Source organism: Mus caroli, chromosome 6, assembly GCF_900094665.2.
Source record: "Mus caroli chromosome 6, CAROLI_EIJ_v1.1, whole genome shotgun sequence".
NCBI lineage: Eukaryota > Metazoa > Chordata > Mammalia > Rodentia > Muridae > Mus > Mus caroli.
This window is the reverse complement of record NC_034575.1, coordinates 27,338,045-27,364,147: the sequence shown is the minus strand read 5'-3', so window position 1 is coordinate 27,364,147 and position 26,103 is coordinate 27,338,045. Positions and strand designations below refer to the sequence as shown.

The following is a 26,103-nucleotide window of genomic DNA, read 5'->3' as shown; positions in this document are numbered from 1 at the left end:
ATTCCACCAGAGGTTCTTTTATCCTTGAGAAGAGTTTTTGCTATCCTAGGTTTTTTGTTATTCCAGATGAATTTGCAGATTGCACTTTCTAATTCAAATAGGCATCTTAAGTGGCTGCTTTCCACAACATCCGGTGAATAAGGGAATACCTAGAGTTGTTGTAAGAAGTCCATCTGTTTTCCAGTCATACCTTATTTCATTTTATTGTCACTTATAGTGAGGACACATTTTGCTATCTGCTGGGTTCCTGTGTCCATTTTTGATCTATCAGTACACCCTCAGTACCCTTGAAAGTTTAGGCTTAAAAAAATCTGGAGGAGATGGAAGCCTCCTCTCCCACCTGTAAAGGTGTACTGCCATCACTCTTAGTGATCTTCCGGGAGCCACTTTTTACCTGGATAATGGACACCCTGAACATTTACTCCTTCTTAGGAAGCCATGGCAACCTTAACAAACAAGCCTGTCTCATAAACCAGGACAGGAGTGAGTACTCTTCCCAAGACGGTCACTGCAGCACAGGCACAAGAACCACCTTAGTGAGGCACTGCTGATGCTGAAGCCAGCTCTTTGGGTTTGTAGCCAGGCAGAGCCCTTGAGTTTGGGAGTGAGACAGAGAGATGTTCATCTCTTGTTCAGACAGACTCATTTGTCTCTGCTCTTTTCTCTATGTTTATTTTGTTTTTTTCTTCAGGGTCTCATAACAGTGTGGAAGACTGCAGGTGCTAAGAGAAAGCAGAAGTGGGTTGTAATGGGCATTGGGCTCTGAAGGGCTTGTTCCTTGGAGCCATGGTGATGGAAATCACAGAACTCCCTACATCACTGCTTTCAGGATCAAAACCAACATACATGTAATTTCCAAAGTGTTTATCATGAAATGGTCTTCTTAGAGATTATAATAGGTGTGACGCAAGAAAGGGGTTTCTTATACTTCCAAGTTTGAGAAACCCTGGCTCACAAATCTTAAGGAACTTAACGTACATCCGTTTCCCAAGTTGAACAGAGTTGTTTTTTAAGGCTGAGCTGTGAAAGGACTGTGGTTCTTCTTAGCATTATATTAGGATCATGTGGACTGACGGAAGGGCATTTTTCCCACTCATTATGTGTTGACAGATATACAATTTTCCTAATTCCCCTATCCTTATTCCCATAAAATGGCAACTACAGGAGTTATTTTAAATGCAGGAATTTCATTGGAGGGAGAGCCTCAGTTATTTAAAATTAAAAATCAAATTACCCCTTGTTGAATTAAGATGGAAGACATTATGTTAAGTGAAATAAGTCAGATTCAAATGCTCTTATCCTGTGTTCCTGAGGTTCCTGGAGCACCCAGACAAGTGGTGATGGGGACTTGGGTAGGGGAGGGAAGTGTGCCTGTGTCTTACAAGGAAAATTGGAGTCAAAGATGAATGGGTTCTGAAAATGGATGATGCTGTAATTGTACAACACAAGTGAATTCAAGGTCTTTGAGCCACACCCTTAAAAGTGGTTGAAATGGTAAATCCTACACCATGTGTTCTTTAACACAAGTCTTTAAAACGATGACACAGGATGCATCCCTCTCTTAGCCTGAGTTCTTTTGACTTCTGTTTAACTTTCTTCAGTGTGGCCCTTGGGCTGACACTGTTTTCTACAATCCAGGCTGCTGTGCATGGGCTGAAAAGATGACTTTCTGTTATGAACTATATAATAGAAGCTGAGCACCTCTGTCTTTTTTGTTTTTACATTTGATATTAATTTTGTTTGGAAATGTACAAAGTTTACAGAAGAGCCCATTGTGCAAGGACATTTTACATTTCTCTCTGATAAAATGGAAGTTTTACTATTCTTATTTCACAAGATATAAGCATAAAATTCTAGCTTCCTAAGTAAAGGATTATAGTTGGTGTCACTTTCTTCCAGCCTAGAATGCTTAGTGTAAAGTGTACACTGTTGCTGTCAGCCCTGGTGAAAGACCCTTGCTTCTCTGGTCTTTTGGTAGTGTAGGTTCGTATGCCAGCCTCAGCTCATCTCAGTTACGGAGAGTCAGTTTCTGACCTAGGAAATATGATGATGTTAGCATTATATGCCATGCCTTCCACAGAAGTCAAGCTCTGCTCTTTGTAACCCAGTCCTCCTAGATGATTCTTGTAGGCACCACTGTGGGTAGGATAGCCTCTTGAGACAACCTAGCCCTTTAGTTCCCAAACAGAGCTCTTGACTTCCTTACCCCTATGGCCTGTTCTTCCTCAGTCTTTTCCTAATCATGAAAAAGACAGCACCAACCACTCAGATACATACTCAAAGCCCTGGAGGGAAGATGAATGCCCGTCTCTTCTTCTCCTTTCATCTCCACAGTCCCCATGCTTCATTTTTTTCCATGTCCTCTGGCTTAGGTCTGCCAACACTCTGTACTGAAACTCTGCAGGTCTCCTCTTCCATCAAAGCCCTTCTGCACATTGCAGCCAGGCAGAGCCAGCCAGCCCCACCCCCTTACTTTGCCCCTTCTCAGGGCTTCTCATGCTATTTGGGCTAAACACAAACTCCTCTCCATGGTTCAGCCCTTCAGTATCTGCCACCTTCCTCTTGGGTTTCACAATCACACTTCCAGGCTAAGTTTTTGTCATCTGGTCCTTTAGCCGTCTACTCTTTCCTTAGTGGGTCTTTAAAATTTGTATTTATCTATCTATCTATCTATCTATCTATCTATCTATCTATCTATCTACCTATTTATTTATTTATTTATTTATTTATTATCTTTCTTGGTCTTTATGATCACTTCTTCATTGGCCTAGAAGACTCTCCAAATCTTTGTATGGCTGTTACCCTCTGGCTATGAGTGTCTCTGTGAGCACTTTAGTGAGACTGTTTAGCTGTCTGAGACCCCATGACCCTGACTGTAGAATTTTGTCTATAGAAAATAACCCTACTCCTTTCCCTTTTTTGTGTTAATATTATCTAAAACCATCTATGTTTGTTTATATTTTTTTTCTCTTTAGGATGTGCATGCACACACACATGTGTATATGGTGTTGGAGATGGGACCCAGAGCCTTATACATGCTAGGCAAGCACCCTACCATGAAGCTACATCCTCACTTCTGCCTCTTTCTTTCTTTTTTTTTTTTAAGATTTATTTATTGATTATATGTAAGTACACTGTAGCTGCCTTCAGACAGTCCAGAAGAGGGCGCCAGACCTCGTTACGGATGGTTGCGAGCCACCATGTGGTTGCTGGGAGTTGAACTCTGGACCTTCGGAAGAGCAGTCGGGTGCTCTTACCCACTGAGCCATCTCACCAGCCCCTGTCTCTTTCTTAAGGCATATGTTTGATAGGATTAAAGGCCTTGTCTCACTCATGCTTCCTCTTAGAAGGCAGGATACTGGCACACAATGTGCAGGGCTGCACACATGTTGTTGAACAAATGTGCAAATAGACATGAAACATTGGTCCTACTTGCTGGTTGGCTTTGGCATACCACCCACTGTCTTCCTCCAAACTTGCACAACTGTGGCACCTCACCAGGTTCCATGACATGCAACCACCAATAATACATGTCAATGAAATAACACTTCTAAAGATTTCAGTATGCTAAAATGACCTTCTCTCTTCTCAGGTAGAAACTATACATTTCATCAGGGCCTTCTAAGACTCATTCCTCCTACTTTTGATATATAATCTCCAGTGATGACTCTGATCATTGCTTTGTATTATAAAGGAAAATAGAAACAACAGAAGCATTAATATGGCATGTTGGTCAGTTTTAGGTCACCTTGACACAAGTTACAGTCATTTGGGAAGATGGACTCTCAATGGAGAATATGCCTCCCAAAGATTGGCCTGTGGGACATTTTATTGATTAGTGATTGATGTGAAAGGCCCAATGCATTGTGGGTCATTCCATCCCTAGGCAGATGTTGTATAAGAAAGCAGGCTTGGAAAGCCATGAGGACCAAGCCAGTGAGCAACACTCTTCCTTGGTCTCTGCTTCAGTCCCTGATTCCCCAACTCCCCTCAGTGATGGAGTGTGACCAGAGAGTTATGAGATGCTTTTGGTCATGGTGTTTTATCACAGCAACAGAAACCTTAACTAAGACACAGCCTTTCTGAGGCTCAGTCCCCATCTACACAATAACCAGAATGGGTTGGATGGGGACAATGACATGCTTTTGGAATCACGTGTGTTCAGTGTTCTTGAGTTACTTGAAAGCAAAATGTTACACCTATGAGTGGTGGCAGTCATGCAGTGGGTAGACTCCTGCACTACATGGGAAAGACTGTGAACTGGCAGGTACTTCCTCCCCGTCTAGAAGATACGGTGTTTCTACACATGGCTGTTGTGCAGAGCAGACTCAGCAGAGCCACTGGAACTACAGTGAGACCTCCTGGGCAGCAATCTTGACTTTCTGTGCATCTGGCCTGCCTCTTGTGCCTCCTCCACTGGCACAACTCTGAGCAGATCTTCAAAGAGAGAATTGACAGCACCCAGTATTACCAGATGTGCCTGGCCTTGCTCTGGGGCCTTCTTTAATTGTGAATTCTTGTCACCTCAAAAAGGGGAAGGGCACAGTCTATTCACAGGGTTGCTGCATGAAGGGGCTAGTAAGGCGGTAATGTTGGAAACAGAGTCTGGTCCTGACTTGGTGGTATAGGTTAACATTAGAGGTCTGGAGTATGCTGGCCTTCTTCTGATACTGGCACCTGAGGGGATGTCAGAGCTACTTGCACTGGGTTGGACATGAGTGTTGAGGTCTTGAATCAGAGCAGCTGTGACGACTACAGAAGATCCTCATGAGATCTGGCCTATTGATATCCCCTACCCCCACCCCCAGCGCAGGGAGGCTTACGAGATCTTCATGAGGTCTCACCCCTGGATTTATGTAAAAGATAAGTGATTGTCTCGGGTGGAACTTCTCAATGGTGGCATTGCCAATGAGTCACCAGTGCACCTGTGAGTAATGCCTGGTCACTAGATCGAGCACTGATGGAATCCCATCTTTAGTTTGCCAGTCCCTCTTTACCTAGGGTGCAGGAATGCTTTTTAAAGTCTCCCCAGGCAACATCACGCAGCACCAGTCTGGTTTCATGTTTGAATGGGAGCAGGACAGAGGACAGGAGTTTCTGCTGCTTGTTCCGTGGTGGCTTGATAAAATGTTGTGTCTGTGCAGTGGAGTTGACAGGGAGAACGCAGCTGGGGGCGCGGGGGTGGGGGGGCAGGTAGGGAAATGTTAGATAAGCTGGAGAAGTCACTAGAAGCTGTAGGTTTCGGTTTAAGGATCTGTCTCATGAGTTTGTGCCCACTACATGGGGAGAAGACTGGCGTCTTCCTATCCTGTAACTGGGGACAGTGCTGTAAAGCACGTGTCAGTGCTTAGGAGTAAGGAGAGGGTGAGTCCAGAATGACTTTACAAGGAAGTGACACATTATGCTGGCATTACTTAATCAATAGGAAGTGTTTTTAAAAGTCACTGTCGTCATGGCAATGGAAATGGTTTCCAAACTTTAGGGACCATAATCCCCTGTTCTTTCTCCTCTGCACATTGCCAGGTAGTAGCGGTGCCTCGTTTCAAAACTTTGTTGCCTCCATTCTGAATTTATTTAATTTTTTTTTTAGGGAGTAAATATAACTTCGTTCAGCTTCCGGCTGCAGTGGGGGATTTCTGCCAGGATTCGAGGCACACAGCTGAAATATATTTTGTGTCTTATGAGCTTTGCCTCGTCGTGGAATTAAATAGCACTAATTACACGACTATAGACCGGCAAGGCAGACAACTGTTCATTTCCTGATTTCCTCTAGGATTGAGAAGGGAAGGGATGGATGGAGTTGGGGACAAGGAGGACATACGGGAGATCATACCACCAGACTTGGGGGGGAGCAGTGGAGGCGCCATCATCTGGTAAAGTGTGCCCCACTCAAGTCAAGTGCTCCTTCACGGTACTACTGTTTGGTGGGGCTTTGGAGTCTTTGCATGGAGACTGTTGGGGCTGGAAGGCCAGTGGCTGTGCGACTCTGATACAGGTGCCAGTGGCAGGGATGGTGGCACTTTCAGGGGTGATGACTGGATTATCACCCTGAGAAGCTCCAGGACCCAAGAACATGGACCCCCAGTTTTGAGTTCCTCAAACTCTGCCTTTATTTTTATTGCTTCTAAACCTGACAACTTTCTTGAATTATGAGTCTACTTAAGGGTCTGTGATATAGCTTGGTGGCAGAGGGATTGACTAGCACGTATAAGTCACTGTGCTCAGTACACACACACACTCACACACACACACGCGCACACACACACTCAAACACACACAGTCTAGTTGGAAAGGTGTCTGTTTGAGGAAGGGAATGTCTGTCTCTTTCTTACTTGTTAAGGGAATGTGAGTAGATAGGCAGAATCAAATCATGTGGGGTTTTATATTAGACCCACATGTGGTTCAGGACTTGCAGACCTCCTACCCACTTTCTACACAGTTCCTGGGGCAAAACAAAACAAAACAACAGGATGAACTCAACATGAGTAGTCCTTTGGAGCAAAGTAGAACTGATGAAGTGTTTTACCCCTTGGTCCGTCCTCTTGGGAGAGAAAAAATAAATTCCAAGGAGAGTGACATGGACCTACTTGACAGGAGAGGACCCTGAGCTCTCTGAGTGTAGGCTGCAGGATTAAAGCATGGTTGGCATGCCAGGCATATCCCCAGTTTAGGTCGGGCAGCTGGGCAGTCAACTGAAGAAAGGTGTAGTCTCAAGAGAGTGACTCCAGCACTAGCCTGCCATCTGTAAAAATCACTCCTAGTTGTTGCAGGCACTACCATTGCACAGCTCTGCCTGGCACCCCTACAAATATGTTCTGAGGACCCCACCTCAAATCCGAGATAACTTTTGTTCTGAGAAGTCTGACCGTCCTCACTTCTCCTGGAGTTCACCAGAAGAGCAACTTGGGCACACTCCTTACCACCTGCTTCTAGAAAGACCAATTTACAGATGGGTGGAACTGACACATCAAGGAAAATAGTCAGACCATGACCTGTGAGGGCAGCTGTTCCTGATGTCTTCAGTGTCCTGATTCATGGTGATTCAAAGAGGCTTCGGGGAATGTCACTAGCATACACGTGGATGTCTGTGAGCTTAGAACATCCAGCCTTTTTCTCCACCTGTGGGAGGAGATGAGGATCTTCAGAGTGAGTTCTCATCCAGCAGAAAACCAGTAGACGTGGCTCCAAACAACCGAAACCAGCTAGGCTGTGAGCTTGAGGCTTGAGGCCTGTGTGGGCCTCCTTTCCAAATGGAAACCACTCAGCCATACAGGTCACGTGCACAGGACAAGTGGGCCTCAGGTCCCTTTCTGAGACCCAAATATCTGCCATCTCTTACAATAGCAAAAGTGACACCACTTTTGCTACCCGTCAGGATGTGTTGGTCACTTTCCCATAATGTCCCTCTATTTCTGTGCATCCAGAGGCCAGTGTCAGTCTCTCTCTGAGGATGGGAAACCAATACTGGGATCTGGATAGCCAGGCAAGGGCATTCCTGTGAGCTGTGCTGAGCAGCTGGGGTGCTGAGCAACTGGGGCAGGAGGCAGCCATCAGGTAGATGTCAGGCTTCAGACGTGGGGTCTGAACCTCAATTCCTGGCAAGCCTGTGTCTTTAAACGAGACACTAGAAAGAAGCTGTCAGTCCTTTCCTGTCCGGATCAGGCTTTCTCTGCAAGTTCTGTGTTTTAAAATCTTCCCAGCCAGGCCTGGAGTGAAGAGAGAGCCATTGCTTAGTGAGCCCTCACTTCTACTTGGTGTCCTGGTGCCTGGGATATCAAGGGCCACCACTAGATCCTAAGGAAGAGTTTTATCAGAGGGGCCTAGACCCTTGCTGTGGATGCAGACCGGTTTGCAACCTGGGAGAGCCACTCCAGGGGGTAGGGAGGAGGTGGCAATGAAATCCAGAAGAAGGCCTCAAGGTTAGGCCCCGCTCTAGTTCCTCCCTGAGTGGGACAACTCCCCTCTGGTGGGGCTGAAGCTAAAAGCCCTGTCCATGGTAACATTTTCTACAGTCCTGTCAGGGAACCCAGCCCTAAGGATTGAGAGAGAGAAAGAGAGAGGGGAGGAAGGGGAGAGAGGGAGAGGAAAAGGAGAGAAGGGAGAAAGGGTGAAGGGAGGGAGGGTTGATGGGAGGGAGAGATGAGGGGAGGGAGGGAAAGAGTCCATGAGCCAGCACAGAGTACCATGAGAGCTGAGCTTGGTGCAGAATTTCCTGCCAGGTTGGGACCTTCAGTCTGTGCCTGGCTCTCCATGACTCTTCCTCCTTCCTCTTTATACCTTTTATCTGCCCTCCCTTTATAATGTAGTTTTCATTTCTCCCTGTTCCAGAGAAAGCAGCTGAAGGAAGAGTGCAGCCCTGGGTGGGAAGCAGGCAGACCTGAGCATCCTGGATGTTTCCTGGGTTCTGGGTATACAGTGGTGACAGTTCGGAGACAGTACTGTGACTTTCTCTTGAGTGTGTAGTTGCTTTGACATGACCCCCATCAGACCCTAGGGATAATGATGACTGTACTGTGGTACCCACATTCTCTGTCTTTTCTCCCTTTATCCATGGGAAGTCACTTCTGAGATGGCAACCAAGTGGGGGGACAGGAAAGGTCAGGACTTGTCTATAAGCAAGGCAAACAAACACATGCAGCCTGCCTGGCTTGTAGGCCCATTGCAGACACCAGCTCTAAGCTAGCTGCACACCTGCATGTAAATATAGTTATCCGGGAAACAAAATGCTACGAAGTAACAACTTGTGGGCTCCATTTCTAGAAACCCAGAACTGGAAGGGAAAATTGCAGGTAGAGAGAAAAAAAATACTGCTTAGAGTAGATTAGAGATTGGAGAGGGCATCTCAAACAGATGTGTATTTCTCTGTATTAGACTTGAGATCATTGAAGAAGGGCTAGCATTTCCTACAAGCACACACTGCCTCACTGGGCCTAGAATATGGGAACAACCATTAAGGAATATGGAAGGTTTTTTTTTTGTTTTTGTTTTTGTTTTTTGTTTTTTTGTTGTTATTATTAGATGTTGGCATAGTAGCCTGTCATCTCGCTGAACTTGGAACTTGCAGGCTAGTTTTGGGAGAAAGGGAGGGAGCTACCATTATCAGAAGAGGCTGTTCCCTAGGATCATCAGCCCCATAGGCTCCCTAAAGCAGAGACTTTGAGGTTCAGCATCTGGTGTGAGCCTCAGCTTTCTGTATGTAGTGTCTTCTAATTATAGTGACTTGAATGTGTTAATAGACAGTTCTACATCTGCTATGGAGATAGATTCCTGGTAGGCCAGGGACCATCCACACTCAGGCTCTACCCCATATGTCCTTAGAGTCCTATTTATCTCACTGGGTGGTTCAGACCAAAATAAAGGAACCAAAAAACCCCTAACAAAGTGCCTTAGTCCATTTTCTGTTGCTATGGTAAAGTAGCAGAGAGTGGGAAATTTACAAAGAGCAGGGGCTTAGTTCTCGTGGCAAGGAGACAAGGGAGTCCAAGCATGTGACACAATGTGATGAAGGACTTATGTGCAGAGGGTGTCACTTGATAACAAAGAGTAAAGCATAAGGAAGGTTAGGTCTTGGTTCCTTTTTTTACAAAGCCTTGGTCATTATAAGGGTCCTACCCTGATGACCTCATTCAATCCTGATTACTTCTCAAACACCCTACCTTCAAACGCCACCAACATAGTAATTTAGGGATTAAATTTCCAATTCACGAAATGTACACACATTTTTCAAACTATAGTGAGTAGACACTCATTGTTCCAAAGGTTGGCATGGGAATATCACCGTGAAAGTGGCAGTCCATGAGGTCTACCTGAAATGTCACCAGGATAATCACTGTCCATGTGGTCTAAATGGAGACTATGAAAATGTAGACGGCAGGAGATGTTCACTGTAGCTGACAGGACACTGACATCTCCCGAACAAGTACCACATATTTTTGTCACTAAGTTAGCTTTCTTTCTATGTCCTTCCTGCATCCTGAAGATGCAGCTTCCCGGAACAATACTGTCTGCAGGGCTAAAGGAGGTGGTGGAGTTCCTGGCTTCTAATAATGGCTGAGGAAGTGGAGTTCTGCACAACTTCTCCAGGGGACAGCCACAGGCTCCTGCTCCTCAGGCACTGGAGATCATGGTCAATGTGTCCTACTCTAGGGGAGCTACCATTGTTCCCAGCTCAGGATTCTTCTTATGGCTCATGCTCAGTTCAATTAGCAATCCCTTGCTGGGAAAAAGTAGTTATCAGGTGAATGAGCTCATAAATGCTGGCTTCTAGCAACTTGTGTCTGCTGTGCTCTTTCTTCCAGTGCAACTTTCTCAGGCCCTGATCCTTTTCCTTGACAGGGACTGCACTGGATATCTTGACTGAGTGAGAAAAGTCTAATTTGTAGGCCCAAGGTGACTTGTGACAGTATTCCAGCTGTGGACTGCTGGTCCCCTTCTAAATCATGTATGGACGATGTGGCTTCTCAGATGCATTTGCGTTCACGTTTTAAAAGGATAAAATGGAGTATTTTAAGTATTTATAAGCCCGGGAATAGGTAGGGAAAACTAACTTTGTCAATCCAGACCTTTTTTGACCTTGTTGGCACAGCACCGAGATTTACTTCGAATTTTATCCATAATTGATGCCAGCTGCTATCTCATAGACTCTGCTGGGAAAGAGTCGTTCATTTCTTCCTTCTTTCCTTCATCTTCAAACATTTATTACATACTTCATGTGTCTCAGGATCTAGGCTAAGAACTAGAGACAGTCAGTGACAAAAAAGACATGATCTATATTATTTAAAACATTTACTACATTTATTTATTTATCGTGTGTGTGAGAAAGTATTATGTACCATGTGGAAACAAGAGAACAATTTACAAGCATTTGTTCTCTCCTACTATATGGGACCTAGAGACCAACTAGGGTGGCAGACAGTTAACCTGATAAGCCATTTTGCCAGCCCATGATCCTTGTTCTTAAGAGACTCGGGATATTAGCAAGGACAATAAATAGGGATGAATTTAACCTTTTGTCATCTGAAAGTCTCTGATGGGCACTGGTTCCTGTACTAACACATGATCAGGGCATCTTAGACTCTTCCTGGGGTCAGAGAAGGCTTCATTTGAGACATGAACAAAACCATGAACAGGTGGAAACCTTGGGAGGTTTGTGGGGGTACAGCCTGAACTTAGGGGGAGCCGCATGTGGTTAGGTAAGACTGTACACTCATGCTTACCCCCAAATCTTACTTGGGATATTCATCACCATGTGAATGGTCAGGGGACACATTCTCTTAGGCTTGTTACTTAATCTCGTAAAAGAAGAGTCTGGTAGAGATGTGTAGCAGTAGACACTTTAGAGTTCCCTCTGAATGGTTTAGGATTTGCCCTGGTTAGTTTTGTCAACTTGACATGAGCTACATTCATTTGGGAAGAGGCATAACAATGCCCCCCACCAGATTGGCCTGTGGGCCAGCCTATAGGGTGTTTTACTGGTTAAAGATTGATGTGGGAGTGCCTACTGTGGACAGTGCCACCCTTGAGCAGGTGATCCTGGGTTCTATAAGAAAGTAGGCTGAACAAGCCATGCCTTCATAAACCAGTCAGCAGCACTCCTCCATGGCCTCTGGGTCAGTTTCTGCCTCTAGGTTCCTGGTCTATTAGAGTTCCTGTCCTGATTTCTTTCTGTGATAGACTGAGATGTGGAGACATAAACTGAAATAATGTCCCGCCCCTAACTTGCATGCAGTCATGGTATTTCATCACAGCAATAGAAAATAAGATTACTTCATTAATGACTCCAGAAAATGAGACCTGAACTAGCTTATGGAAAGGGGAAAGCTTTTGGCTCATGTGCATGGGTAGGACAGGCATCCAGATGGTGTCATGCACACCACCTAGACATCTATACATCCTGAGCTGGGACCTGGGCATCTCTGCTCACTTCTGTTCTCTTATGGCTTCATTCTTTGAGTATCTTCTTCATACCTACCCTCTTGGGTTACAAGATGGCCCCAGCAATCCATAGTCCACATTGAATGGTAGCTCAACAGGGTCATGGCAAACAATAAAACCAAACCTAGGTAATGTACGTGAAGACAACTTGTAAATTCTGAAGGAATTTTGTGAGCTAATTGCTATTTTAAACTGCTCTATAATAACTTTCTTTCTGGCACTCAGGAATCTGAGAGGATGGTAGCACTTCATGAAAATTAGTTTGAGCTCTTCAAAACTTGCTATATAAAACAAAGGCAGTCCCAACTGCTTTAATCAAAATGATGATAAGCTTCTAAAAATGAGTTCCATCTCCCGTGAGACCACTCAGAGCTAAAGGATGATTTCAGAAAGAGCGGATGGTAGTGTGTTTGGGTTTGATTTGGACTGTGGGGTGACCTGTCCTCAGTCCCCTCCCCCACCCTGCCTGGTTCAGGAGACTCTTCAGAACCTTCTGAAATGATTTGATTTTGTAAGTGGAAGAATCAAGGTTGGTACTCTTTAATTTTAAGATTATTTTAAAATCAGCTAAATGTCTTTTTGAATGAGAGTAATTAGAAGTATCAGACGTTAGTCCTTTCTAGACCTTTTTTTTGGGGGGGGGGGCTAGGAATACCAATAGGGCATTCCTGGACTAAAGACACCATTTACATGGTTAATCTCCTGGGAGAGACACATTCTCACCCTTTGGAAGACCCAGTTTTTCAGTCTTGTAAGGTCGGAATAACCTTAGGTGACCTTAAGAGGTGGCTGTTGGCTCTGCCCATCTGTGGGTTCTGATCTGCGGTGGGAAGATTGGCATTGGCCAGGCCCACAGTGGGGTCTTTAGTGAGTTCAGCTGGTGCCCACATGCTTATCCATACCAGGCCCACTTCTGTTTCTCTGTTTCTTGTTTTCTAATCAACCATTTTCCTGGGAGAAAGAGAGAGAGAGAGAGAGAGAGAGAGAGAGAGAGAGAGAGAGAGAGAGAGACAGGGAGAGAGAGAGAGTGTTCCCAGCATGCATTATTGTTTCTTGTGAGTCCCCCTCCCCTCCAGGAACAGTAATTTCACCATTCCAAGATAGAAGTGATAAGTATTTGAGATGCCTAACTGTATCTCTTTTTGGTGCCTAATAGAAGATGTGAATGAGCTCTGGACCCTTCTAGCCCAGTATAGTCATGACTACATCCTTGTCTGACCTGGCACTGACTGGGGAGCTGTGGATTGGCTGTGGGTCTGCAAGTGCTTACAGTAAGATGGGCCAAGTGGTTGGCACGTGGCATGCTCTGATACAGGCTCTGCTGGAAGTCCTCTCCCAAAGGACTGGTGGCTGTGCCCCAACCTGTCTGTGCCTGTCTGTAGTGAGCATACCAGCCCCTCTGGAATTTGGCTCTTGGCAGAGCTGCAGTGAGAGCCCTGTTAGCCAGCAGAGCATATGGTGCCCGAATAGCTGTCACTTTCAAAGGCTGGGGAACAGATGTTGGAACAGGTTTCGATAAAGTCAGAAGAGGCCAAACGTGATAGGAAGAGCACTGAATGGGGAATCAGTGGTCTGAGCTCCCTCATCACCATCTTTAATTTATATTTCATGGATGAATGGATGGATGGATGGATGGATGGATGGATGGATGGATGGATTGATTGTGTGGTGTACATGTGGGGGTGCACATATATGTGCCAATGCATGTGCATTTCAGTTTGTATATGTAGAGGTTAGAGAGGTTAGAGGTCAACCTTGGGTATCTTGCCTTGAGTGCTGTCTACTTTGTTTTTGAGATGTGGTCTCTCACTAGCCTAGAACTCATTGATTATATTAGGCTGGATGGTCACGGTTTCCCAGGGACTGTCTGTCCCCCTACCCAGGACTGAGATTATAAACATATACCAGCATGCCTGGCTTTTTAGCATGCTTTCTAGGGATCAAATTCAAGCTCTCATGTTTGCCTGGCAAGCCATTTACACTGAACTATCCCCCTAAACTCCGTCTCTGTCTCTTATTCCACTTGATCTTCTGTGATTTCATTTGATCCATTTCACTATCACCTTTATTGTCTCTATTATTAGGGGTTTAAGTACCATTTAACCCGAGCACCTAGTTCAGAAAACAAATATCTAGGATCTTCTCTGCTTTTTTCTGGATTTGGAAAGACAACTCAAGAGGAACTATCGTGACTCCTCATGACTTGTTCTGAAAAAAAAATTAATTTTAACTAGTAGGTACCATCTCATTTATCAAAATCTTTGTCTTTCTAACCCAATTTCCTTAACATTCATTATTAATAGCAGCACCTACTGTGTGAAGAATAGGGACCTTGTGTCAGGTGCTTATCAATATTTGAGGTGTACACCTGCTCCTTTGTCGTGGAGCCTGGGAGAGACACCATCTCTGGCTGAAGGGTCAAAAAGTAGACAAAATTGCCACTGCTGAAGCCATAGACGTAGTAGATGTCAAAGTCAGGGATAACGGTGAAAGTGTCTGAAGGGATCTTAATCATAGAGGCCACAAATTCATCACGGAAAACGTAAGTTATCATGTGTACATCTATCACTGCATATATTGCTGGGCCCCTAAGAGGTGTCATCTCCCAGGTAGTTCCATGTAGGTGACAGAAACTCCCATTTCTCCCTGGGTCTGATAGGTGATATTCTGAGACCTCTGTCCTGGGGACTGGTATGAATTAAACAGGAACTCCAAGGGTTCTATATATTCTGGGTTCTACAATGAGGCACTTCTAGAAAGTGTATGGACTTTGCAGTGGTACAGATCTGGATCCTGCCACCAACTCTCTGCCTCTCATCAGTCACATATTGAAAAACTAGCTACGTCATCTGCAGAACAGGTAAAACCATCCTGCTCCATGGACAGCCATGATAACGATATGAGCTTATACAGGGGAAAGCACCTACCTTGCATGGGGTCTAGGCTATAGTCAATGCTGCACACATATTGCTATTCCTCTCTGCTTCTGACCCCTGTTTCTGCCAGTCAAGAAATGCTGTTGAGCCTCCACTGAATGCTGGGCAGGGCTCTGGTGATATAGATGCACTAGCGATTAAGACAGGAAGTGTTTGGCTCCTGGATCTCACAGATCTTCAGTTCTTAACTCTCTTCCATGAAGGTGAGGGCGTGGAGGGGCCTCTCTGGGAAACTTCTCTGTGTTTTAATTAAGTTTTTACTCTTTCCTCAGCTCTGGGCATTTTAGTCTTGACTTCTCAGTAACTCTCTCTTCTGCCATATCTTCTTCCTGATTCGTGAGCGGTGTTTTCCAAACCTTCCCTCATCCCCACTCTGGTTGGATACTTCCATTGTGGACACTCTCCCAAGAAGGTGCCTTTCTCCTAGCTTTGCATATCCTCTGCAAGTTCATGGTGTGGCTCAAACTCTACTCCCCAACAAGGTTTCCGATAGATAGCCTGCTCCTTGTTTCCTCTTCTCAAGTAAGAACTCCCAAAGTGTGCTGTCATATGTCACAGAACTTCATACTTCACCTTATGCAGTAAGTCAGGCTCTACTGCCTTTTACATGACTTGACAGGAAGCTGACAGACAGCCTGACACAGAAGTCCTACAATAGCTTACCTGTGTTGTACAGGCTCTGAGTGTACTTTTGAACTATGTGGGTAAATATGAAGGCCCTCAGTTTACAGGGCTGCTGTTAGGGTGGGGATTTCCTTCTGCAAGGGTCTTCTTCCTTTAATGTCGTGCTGAGGTGCTCTTTCACAGGACTTTGGCTGATAATGTAAAGTCTTTATTGTTGTAATTTTTTTCCTCTTTTCTGGGTGTTCAGCTAATCTGTGCTTTCTTCATGCTGGGGTGATTTCTATTATTTTAACAAGTTCTCTCATCTTATAACCCCATTGTTTTAAGATCTTGGGAGAATGAGAAATCCCACAGAGCGGAGATGCCCCTAAATAAGACATTGGCTATCCCCTCCCTTATTTCATCCAATCTGGAAGAAATGGGATGCTGAAAGCTCATGCCGAAAGTACAATGAATAGAAGTAAAGGGAACTGCTAGGATGGATGGCAATTTTGTCCCTAGAGATGATTGGTTCATTTGTTCGTTTGTTTATTGTTAGATGGTTTCTGAATTACTTTTTCTCTTGTTTTGAAGAAAATTGTAGGAGGCAGAGGAGTCCCCATTATAGGAGACAGAGGAGTCCTTTGCATTGGGGGCAGCCAAGATCCATCTCATTAAAATGATAGAAGAGCTCAGAGCTGGGCCATGTACCCAGGGGTGCGGGGCTGGTGACCTCTGCAGCTGGGAGGGCTAGGGGATGTGGGCTTTTAGTTTAACCTCACTGTACCTTCTTGTAGAGGAGGCAGGAAGGACAAAGAGGGTCTGGGGCAGCAGTTGCAATGGGTGGCCCACAGAAGGGGGTCAGCCTTGGCAATTCTGTGTGCATAACAAGAAGTACAGCCCAGCTCTTGCTGTGAGAGGCTGGGATCAAATGAGATGGTTAAAGACCGACTATCGACTACTTTGGCCACTCTGCCCAGTTTTGGTGGTAAAGCCCCATAAGCTGACATTCCTTAGGTGTAAAATTTTATACATTTATACAAATGTATAAAATGACCACATGCTTCTGTTGTTAGCAGTTACAGTTCTGGCCGGTAACAATATGTGCAAATTAGGTATTTTGAGCAGAAGGTAATAAGAGTCTTCTTAAAAGACTGCTTTCTTCAGGGGGTAGAGCTGTATTTTTTTCAGTTAATAACAATGAGATCGCTGTTACTATCTCTTAGGCCTAAGGGAGTGGGCAGGAGTTGGTCCAGAGACTGTGGAGACAGAGAACCAAGAAAGACCCCAGTACAGATGGCTCCTCCCTCTAGCTTTCTGTGAGTGCTGCTCACCTGGATCACTAACTTGGGACCAATAGCAGAGAACACTAACGCAGGGACCATGGGTGTCAACTCTGTGTGTACAGAAAAGTGTAGACCTTAAATCTAGAAGGTCAGTTGGAAGACACTCACCGTGGAAGCGTTGCTAAGATGAAATGAGACAATACCCAGAGATATTGGCCAAGGTATTGATGCAAAGCCAGACACTCAGTAGGCAATATTGCTTCCTATCAGCATCACCACCATCATCCTCACCATCCCCATCACCATGACAGTTATCAGCATCATTATTACTGATGAGGAGTACTGTGGCTGCCAGCCACCAACTCCTTCACCTAAGCTGGCCTCTGGCTATCCCACAACAGGTCAGTTCCATGTATGAACCAAATTCAGGCCGATCTGAAGTCACCACGATGCTCTGCCATAGATCACTTACAATTAAATCTTTTTTTTTTTTTACTAGGGGAGACAGCCCTGCTGAGTCCTGGCCCCCGCGGAGGGACAGTTGTGCTGGAGTGCTGCTGTGTCTGCGAGGACCTGTGTCTGAGATGAAAGCCATGCCTTGGAACTGGACTTGCCTGCTCTCCCACCTACTGGTGGTAGGGATGGGCTCCTCCACTCTGCTTCCACGACAGCCACCCCAGCTGTCTCAGAAGCCTTCCTTTGTGACATTCCGAGGGGAGCCTGCCGAGGGCTTCAATCACCTTGTGGTGGATGAGAGGACAGGGCACATTTATTTGGGGGCTGTCAACAGAATCTACAAACTCTCTAGTGACCTCAAAGTCTTGGTGACTCATCAGACAGGGCCAGACGAGGACAACCCCAAGTGTTACCCACCTCGGATTGTTCAGACCTGCAATGAGCCTCTGGCCAGCACCAATAACGTCAACAAAATGCTGCTTATAGACTACAAAGAAAACAGGCTGATCGCATGCGGGAGCCTGTACCAGGGTATCTGCAAGCTCCTGAGGCTAGAGGACCTCTTCAAGTTGGGAGAGCCCTTTCACAAGAAGGAACATTATCTCTCGGGAGTTAACGAGAGTGGCTCAGTCTTTGGGGTGATTGTTTCCTACAGCAACTTTGATGATAAACTCTTTATTGCCACAGCAGTGGATGGCAAACCTGAATATTTTCCTACCATCTCCAGCAGGAAGCTGACTAAGAACTCTGAGGCCGATGGCATGTTTGCTTACGTTTTCCATGATGAATTTGTGGCCTCTATGATTAAGATCCCTTCAGACACTTTCACGGTTATCCCCGACTTTGACATCTACTACGTCTATGGCTTCAGCAGTGGCAATTTTGTCTACTTTTTGACCCTTCAGCCAGAGATGGTGTCTCCCCCAGGCTCCACGACAAAGGAGCAGGTGTACACCTCAAAGCTTGTGAGGCTTTGCAAAGAGGACACAGCCTTCAACTCCTACGTAGAGGTGCCCATTGGCTGTGAGCGCAATGGGGTGGAGTATCGCTTGTTACAGGCTGCCTACTTGTCTAAAGCTGGTGCAGTGCTTGGCCGGACCCTAGGTGTCCGCCCAGATGATGACCTCCTCTTCACCGTCTTCTCCAAGGGCCAGAAGCGGAAGATGAAATCTCTGGATGAGTCTGCCCTGTGCATCTTCATCTTGAAGCAGATCAATGATCGCATTAAGGACCGCCTGCAGTCCTGTTATAGGGGTGAGGGAACACTAGACCTGGCCTGGCTCAAGGTGAAGGACATCCCTTGCAGCAGTGCGGTGAGTGAGAAGGGATCTTGTGGGCCTGGACAGTGGGTGATAAAGACCCCAGCTTTTGTAGCCTCTATGGCATTTCAATGGGTCTCCATTTTGGGTCTCATTAATTTGGACTGTCACCAGCAAAGCATCTTTAGTATGAAGGCATCAGCTAGAGCTAAAATGTGTATTTCTTATAGGCACCTCATTCTGGTCTCTTGTTGGCTATGAGCAACAGGACAGCAGTGTTTGGATGGAAACATGTGAGGTTGATGTTCTTTATATTTTGACCTGGTAGAGAAGCTCAGTAAAATGATGGAAGATTCAAGAAAGGCAGTTGCTAACATGGGAAGTCTTTTGCGTTTGAGATGGACATGGGATTTCAGAGAATTATGGTTTTATTTAGACCCTTGCATGTCTCTTAAAATGGCAAATGAGAATAAAGCGGAGATGGAAAGAGATCAATCAATTTATAAAATATCTTCTTTGTTCATAGTTCCATGGTCTTTCTTAGTTAGGTTTCTATTGCTAGGATAAAGACCACAACTAAAATCAACTTGGGGAGGAAAGGGTTTTTTTTCAGCCTACAAGTCACCGTCTTTCAGGAAGGGAATTCAAGGCAATAATCCTGGAGCCATTTATTTTGGGTGGTAGATGATATAGTCAAGAGGGTCTATGGGGATGTTATGAACTTGAGGAACTCTGAAGTGTTCATAAGTGTAGGTGGTCAATGATAAACCATATTTGTGCTCTGCTGTTTGTGTGTGTGTGTGTGTGTGTGTGTGTGTGTGTGTGTGTATTGAACACAGGTTAGCTGGGGAAAACAGTAGAAGATAAGTATAGAGAACCCGCATACTTCTCTAGTGGATTGACAAGACTGGATCACCAATTGTGAGCAGAAATGTATTTCAAATAGTTTCAGAGGTTGCCATAGTCTACAACCAAGTGTGTACACTTGCTGTATCACAACACGACAGGAGGATGCAGGCAAGGGAAGAGAAAGAAATAGACAACTCATCTCATCCTTAACCCACTCCTACAATAAAAGAATTAATCCAAGCCAGGAGTGGTGGCCCATGCCTTTAATCCCAGCATTTAGGAGGCAGAGAGAGGTGGATCTTTGTGAATTTAAGAGCCCAGACTGTTCTACCTAGTGAATTCTAGGACATCCAGGGCTATGAAGAGAAACCATGTCTTGAAAAACAAAAGCAAAGTAAAACAACAACAAATGAACCCACACACTAACCATCTCTTAACTATCTGACCTCTTCTTTTATTTTTCTATATATTCTGGGAGAGGCCATAATTATGTAGACCCAGTGTATTTATAGGTCCCAAGGTTGATATGGGAAATAATTTTCAAACACCCTTCCACCTTACTCTTTGAGATTAGTGTCTTTCAGTCAAACACAGAGCTCAGCAATATGGCTAGTTTTGCTAGCCAGCTTGTTCAGGGGCCTTCAAGGCTGGAATCATAGGTGAGCTGCTATGCCCACCCAGTGTTTACATGGGATTCTGTAAATCCAAAATCAGGGTTCACACCTATATAACAAGTGCTTTAACCACCGAGCTCCTCCCCAGACCCATTTCCAGGTTTTCCTGATGCTATTAAAATGCAATCAAGTTTAAATCTATATTTGCATTTGGAAGGGGGAGAACTTCAACCCATAGTGCCTTCTTTAAAGATTCATTTTATATTTGAGTACTCTGACACACTTGAATACAATGCAATACATATCTCCACCAATGCATTTACACACCCATGTGCAGACATTGCTCATGCCTGAAGATTGCACTGTAGTATGATCACCAACCATTAGTTCTTTTGAGATCAGAGGGTTTTGCATTCTCTGACAGTTTTCTTTAGAAAACTTACTAGAAAATTGTTCTGGGCTTGGCTTTGGGAAGCAACAGCATCTATAGGGGTCCATTTGACTGGTATCTATCCTGCTCTCACTTCTGCCAAAATACAAAAGCCAAGTTCACCACAGAGGCCTACAGAGCAGTAGGTCCTAACACTGTACGGTATCCTTGGAGAAAACAGAGGGAGTACAGCTTGGCGAGGCAGACCAATGCCAGGACTGGAAGTAATGGAGCCAGATAACAAGCTTTTGATTTTTTTCTTTTGGCTTTAATTAGCCCTTTCAAGTTAGAGGAGAGTTCAGAGCTGAGAATAGGGAGGGGGAGGCCAGAATGCGCACAGGGCTAGGGCTGTCTCCCAGCCAGTCTAAAAGAGGCCAGGCCAGCTTCTAATGCACAGTATCGGTTTCCTTTGATTTGCTTGATACCCACGTTCCTTTGCTCAGGCTCTCTGGTTACAATTCATTTGGGCTCAGCTCAGACCACACATGTCCCGTAGGGCACACAATGTCAGCATCAGCCAGACGGTACTGCTACACTGTCCCCCGGTGTCAGCTATGTTGGCATCCTGCTTTCCTGTGACCCATCTCCAGTTCTGTTGTTTCTTCCAGTCTAGAGACAGAGAAGGGACAAGGTGAACTCTGGAATCTTCTTTAGGCTCTGAATCTGGAGCTCCCTCGGGGTCTGTAAAGTGGGAACTGAGTCTCAGACAGTGTCTTAGAGTTTCTATTACTGAGATAAATGCCACAATCAGAGGTAAGTTGGAGAGAAAGGGGTTTATTCAAACGCACAGTTCCATATCATAGTCCATGACTAAGGGAAGCCAGGGTGGAAACAAGAGCTAATTCAGAGGCCATGGAGGTGGATGGATGGATGGCTTGCTTCTTATGATTTGCTCAGATGGCTTGTTTAGCATCCAGGACCACTAGCCTAGAAGTGGCGGTGGGCCCTCCCTTATCAATCATCAACCAAGATAATGCACTACTGATGTGCTCACAAGCGAATCTTATGGAGGCTTTACTCTGCTGAGAATTCTTCAATCTAGCTGTGTCAAGCTGACATAAAACTTACCATTGCAGTTGCTGTTGCTGGAGATAACCAAAGGAGGCTACAACTTAAGAGGTTGAGTTTAAGGGTTTGTGTTTGGAGGGTGGGGATACCTGTGGGTTTTATTGTAGTTATAACTTGGAGAGTTTACAAAGGGGATACGACCAGAGATTTGTTTTGATTACACACTTTATTCTGATTCTGAAAATTAGAATGCCTATCAGAAAATATTTATTGAGCTTATATGGCCTTTTCCATTTCCTGAGACCTATATTTCTTCCCCTGAACTCAGAGCTGAGAGTGGTCTGACCCTGGATCACTTGCCTACATCATGAATCCAGAGCCTTCTGATTGCAACTATCAGAGAACTCAATGGTGCTTCTGCTTCCCCATTGGCCAGGAAGACTGACTGTATTCATGTCAGAAGAGAGGCTGGAAATGGCCAGGAGTGGTCTTCTATGACTGAGTGGCTATGAGTATAGAAACGTTTGCAAGTGTTAGTGCCTTGGCTGTGTTGGATATAGACACTATGGGAGCTGGTGAGGCATCTTTAGGTGTTTGGGGGATGGAAGCATCCTCCAACTTTGCTTTCTGAGCCTTTCTTTTCCTGTGTCCTGGTCATCTCTAATCCAAATGGAAAAGGCACCCAATAATGAAGGCAGTAGAACCTGTACAATGCTCAGAAGATCTCATTGAGAGCCTAGGCATAAGAGAGCTAGAACAATATGGCTGGAGTCTTAGGTTGTGCTGGGACTCAAGGAGTCTAACCTGAGGCCAATTTGTTAGGAAGGCATCTAGGAGGGTTAACCAATTTGATTTAATTTGTATTTCTGTAGCTTCTCACCACTGATCCTGGCTCTGGCCCCCTTTGTGGCCCACTTCAAAGGTTCTCTGCAACTCTCTGCTTATAGAGCACACATCTCTAAGGCTATGGGACTGAGAGTCTACCATTTCTGTCTTATGCTAGGACTCTGTGATGGCCAGCCTTTCCCACAGAAACTTGACAGTTCTGTGAAGTTCTGTCTTGAAATAGACAGCCCACTTTGGGGAGGACATTGTTTCAAGCTAAGGGTCTGTGTCCTTCATGAGTCTAGGGGTTGTCCTAGACTTGGATCCCTCCATTCCTCTCCCTCTTTAGTTTGCTGAGTTCCCTCACAGAGCCCTAGCCTCTGGCTCCAAGTAAGTCAAAGAGTAGAGAAAACATCTTAAATCCTGGGAATGTTTTAGGCAACTAGGCAACAGACTGGCCAAGATCAAGGAAAGACCTCAGTCTCCAGGAATGTGAAAGGGAAGTGGATCACTACACCCTGTAGATGGGACAAAGGTTGTAGTCAAGGGAGTGTCTATCACTCTATTTCCTGAAGTCTGAGTTTGAAACCAGCCGAGGAGCACCAGGCAGGACCAGTCTAGGGCTGATAGTGGGAAGGAGACACAGAGTGGATGCAGACCACTTCCTCTTCTCTGTGAGTTTTGACCTCAGAGTGACCTTCTGCTAGGAAAAAAAAAAACCCAAACCCAAACCAAACCAAACAAACAACAAACAAGTGGGTCCATGGGGCAGGGACTCTTACTTTGAATCACCACAAGCCACCTATCAGGCCCTCACTACTGGGGGTAGAGGATGAGGGCCACCACAGCTTTGCATAGCCCTGCCCTGCCAGTGTGCAATGTGCTTCATGCCCCTCTTTCATTGTTCCCAGAGTCCTACAGAACAACAGAATAGTCAGGCTCCAATCTCCAAGGGCATAGAGGGACAGAGTCAAGCACTGATGTTAGTATTATGTAATTAATACTAAGTGTGTTCTAGAACATACTGTGTGTGTGAATCTCAGGCCCACTACTTCCCCCATAGCGTGTCTCAGTGCAAGGCCAGTAGAACTTGTCTGGGTAGGCAAGGTTCCTGTGCAAGGACCATCTAGGCAGAACAAGGGATGTGTGGTCCTAGACACTGAGTATCGTGTACAAATGGGGCTCTCCAAGTCAATGCAGTCTGCAAACTTCTCCCAAGATTCCAGAGGCCTTTCTGGAAGAACTATGGCTGGGCCAAGCTCCCATATGACTTGAAGATTTACCCACTGGCCTTACCAGTTCCATGGGGGGGGGGGTCCCAGAGACTTCATTTTCACTTTCTGCCCAACAGCATACACCGTTGATATGAAGGAGAACCCCATCCCTACATGCTGTGTGATTCATCTGATTCCCAGACACAGCAGGTAGTCCTAGGAAGTAGGCAGGGCTATCCCCTTGGACTCATGCTGGCCTTGTGTCCCAGCATAGCTGGTCACTCAGGTTTGCCTGGCGCCTGAGATCCTGAACCCCGTGAAAACGAGCATCCGGAATAGCCAGGCAGCTGTCCCAGGCCAGCCTCAGCTGGTCTGCTTGTTCTGTTTTCGTTTCTCTGGCAGCAGGAAGCTGGACTCTGACTACATGGGTTTGTTTCCTGTTATGGTGAGAGGCAAGGGTTCCTCTCTTTGCTTGGCACTCACACTCCCTTGGTCCAGGAACTCCTCCTCTTCCACACCCTGCCCCTCTTCTCATTCCAACCAATCTTGTCAACACTACAAACCACTAAACAAGTTGGTGAAATAGGTACACATTGCAAGCCCTCACTCCTTGTAAGCCCTTTGAGTACACAATTTCCTTATTTAAACTTCAAATGCCAGTTATAAGGCAACCCCAAGACAGAAGTTCCCTCCCCGCCCCCTGTCTCCCCACAAAGTAGCTCTAGTACTAGGCATCCAGGTCTAAAGGCACTCATCGATCTTAGCCTTCTTGGTCAGGAGGAATTGCAGTAGAAGTCCCATCTGGATCTTTTGAGGTCATGTGATGATGGCCAAGTCCTGGGGGGTGAGCTAGATCTGGTGGGAGGAAGTCCAAGGTTGGCTTATGGTGTTCTCCCAAGATGCCACTTGGGAGGCCAGCAGAGGTATGTGTGTGTGTGTGTGTGTGTGTGTGTGTGTGTATTAGGGGGGTGTGTGTTTTGACTGCAGAACCCAAGAATCACACATATCAAATTTTAATACAGACACATTCAAGAGACTCAGTCTATAAGTTTCTGAGCTATGACTTAAGGACATGGATCCTCACCATGCTGAGACATTGCTTTGCAGGTTCAGCACAGTGTCATGCACACTGGTACATATGCCCACATGTGCACACAACTTCCGTGTGTCCATCTCCCCTCTTGTTGCTTCTCCCTGTCTTGTTTTTTTTAATTAATTAATTAATTTATTTATTTTGCGTATTTTCCTCAATTACATTTCCAATCCCTGTCTTGTTCTAAACCACTACCCTCATGCTTCCTCACCTCCTGTCTTATCTTTGTGGCTTCCTTCCTCTCCTGTTCACACAGGACCCTCAGCCATGAACATAGTGATATTTCTCTCTCATGAGTATACAAGTGTGTATGTGTATTTGTACACACGAGACTCATTCAGTGGGCATAGCGCAGACTGAAATGGGATGTTGGACATCTTATCCATCAACACATGAATGTACCTCACCAATCACCCCAGATGTAGAGTTCCCTTTAATTCATTTTATCTACACAGGGTGGCGTCTTGGCAAGGATGCTGGCCAGGGAGTCCTGACCTTTGGGCCTCAGCCAGCACCTGCTCATGAACTATCAAAAGGCCAGTAAACAGTTCCCCTTCTGCTCTAATTTTATGCTAAGAAAGGAGTTGGTGAGACAGTATATATTCCATAAAAAGCAAAAAAAGAAACACAGCAATGTTATTAGAAAGTAAGGGAAGGTCCAGAACCCCTTGATGCATACAAATGATCCCAACCCCACCCTGCACCCCCGCTCTAGTTATGCTGTCCCCGTGGTCTCTTGCTGGATCTACACCATCAGTGTCTTCTTTGGAGAGGTTTGGACTGCATATAACTGAGGTTGCACTCAGGGTCTTAGTCCCCAGGATGCGCCTGTTTGCTGGCCTGCCTTCCTCTCTCCATGCACACATGGTGGGGGCTCAGACACTGTGCCAGGAAAAGACATCTTTTAAAGCTACACTCTTTGCTTTGCCTCTCCAGTGTCCTTTAATTTTGTAAGGCTGAAGGGAATGATCACACATCCCCACACTGGCAACTGCTCTCATTTCGTTAACAAAGTTAGAGAAGGAAGAGACAACCAAGGGCACTTTCCTCATTCTGTCTGTCCAGTTAGGTCCTTCTTCCTAGTGAGTCTGTCCCCCTATGCCGTCCACACACGCACATCGGCATCCCTGAGAGCAAAGAAAACCAGTATCGTTCTCCGTGCCATTACTATGTCTCTGTCAGTGTTCCAAAATATAATGGGATCTGTTCTCCTGATTTATCCTGCATGCAGGCGACATTACCCAGACACACAGGCCGGAGGAGCAAGAGAGGAAGATACACGGCAACATGAGTGGAGCTAATAAAATTTATCCCCACTAACAAGGGAATGACCTACCCCATAATTCAGCCTGGTGAGCAGGGCCACTGCTTCCCTGTACCCGCCAGGAAACACACAAACTTAATCATCGTGGCAATCCTCACCTCAATTATAGTTCGAATGGTGGCTGTGGCTGCCTGCCTTAAACTCTGGGAGGGGGAGCAAGAGCTGGGATGGATGGGCGGTTTTGTATGGGATTTATCTGCCCCTGACAGGCAGCTGCTAGGGGCGGGTAAAGCTAAGGTCTAGAAGGGGAGGGAAGCTTCCTGGTGGAGTTT

General features: G+C 45.6%; 1 protein-coding gene across 3 annotated transcripts in view; it reads left to right on the top strand.

Annotated features, from left to right (window-relative positions):
• Positions 1-26,103, top strand: part of Plxna4 (plexin A4) — a 452,006-nt gene that overhangs the window by 55,880 nt on the left and 370,023 nt on the right. For all 3 annotated transcript variants that reach the window (XM_021164546.2, XM_029478188.1, XM_029478189.1), the window contains one exon: positions 17,259-18,528. In XM_021164546.2, the coding sequence (XP_021020205.1) occupies positions 17,344-18,528 (1,185 nt within the window). In that variant the 5' untranslated portion in view covers positions 17,259-17,343. The remainder of the gene's footprint in view (positions 1-17,258; positions 18,529-26,103) is intronic.